This window comes from Cariama cristata, unplaced genomic scaffold (assembly GCF_000690535.1).
Source record: "Cariama cristata isolate BGI_N322 unplaced genomic scaffold, ASM69053v1 scaffold21413, whole genome shotgun sequence".
NCBI lineage: Eukaryota > Metazoa > Chordata > Aves > Cariamiformes > Cariamidae > Cariama > Cariama cristata.
In genome coordinates this window covers 1,941-2,812 of record NW_009610416.1, presented here as the reverse complement: position 1 = coordinate 2,812, position 872 = coordinate 1,941, and the positions used below count along the sequence as shown (strand labels likewise).

Below are 872 nucleotides of genomic sequence, written 5' to 3'. Positions count from 1 at the left end.
TGAGTGCATCCTGGGTGAGGGTGCCTCAGTCACACCGCTACAAGATGACAGTGCTGCCCTCTAGCTGCTCCTGCAAGCTGCAGCTGATGAGTGCCTCCAGGAGAACCCTCTTTATTGAGATGATGTTTGGGGTGCAGCAAGGCAACTCGGACATCTTCGTGAGCAGCCAAACTACAGAGGCGATCTCAACCCCAAGCACAACGTGGCTAGAGAGCTATGCTGTGGCAGAGGTGAAGTTCTTCCGGCATATGGCCAGGCAGGTCCCGCACAACAGCTTCCACCTCAAATGCCCGCAGTTCTGTGCCCGCATCCAGGTGGGCACAAGCTTTTCCACCTATACCTTCAAGACAGTTGTGATGCACCTCCTGAGCACCCTACCCCCCTCAGGCTGGCGCAGGAGGGATTTCCTGCCACGGCTGGAGGATATCATGGGGTACCTGTACTCCTGCCTGCAGGAGAAACACCTCAACCACTTCTTCTTTGGCAATGAGAACGTGCCCGAGGAGATAAGCTTGCCCCCCGCCTTCCAAACGGCCGAGCCACTCAACCTCTTCCATCACCTGGCGCAGGATCCGGCTGCCTATGCCAAGGCACTGCACGAGTTTGATGAGCTGCAAGCTCGGCTCACAAGACTGCTGTTCTACGGCCAATGAAAGAGGTCTTCATGCACAGAGCTGTGTTTGCGGGGCTCACGGCTGACAGCAGACAACCACCTCATAGACGAGGGAAAAGAAGGGAGAATGTGGGACACACAAAGGAAAGGGAAAACCCTGTGCAGCAGCCCTCTGCCAAGAGGGATGCTATTCTCCCCTCGACGGTCACGCCAGCGCAGCAGCCAGTGATGACTACAGTGGCTAAAAAGAACAACTTCG

At 56.2% G+C, this 872-nt stretch overlaps 1 protein-coding gene across 1 annotated transcript; it reads left to right on the top strand.

Annotated features, from left to right (window-relative positions):
* Positions 1–44: 44 nt before the first annotated feature.
* LOC104159867 (inositol 1,4,5-trisphosphate receptor-interacting protein-like 1) lies at positions 45–653 on the top strand (the record flags this gene model as incomplete). The annotated part of the gene is made up of 1 exon (XM_009697884.1): positions 45–653. A coding segment is annotated over one exon (609 nt), but the record flags the coding sequence as incomplete, so codon positions are not given.
* Between the last annotated feature and the right edge of the window lie 219 nt (positions 654–872).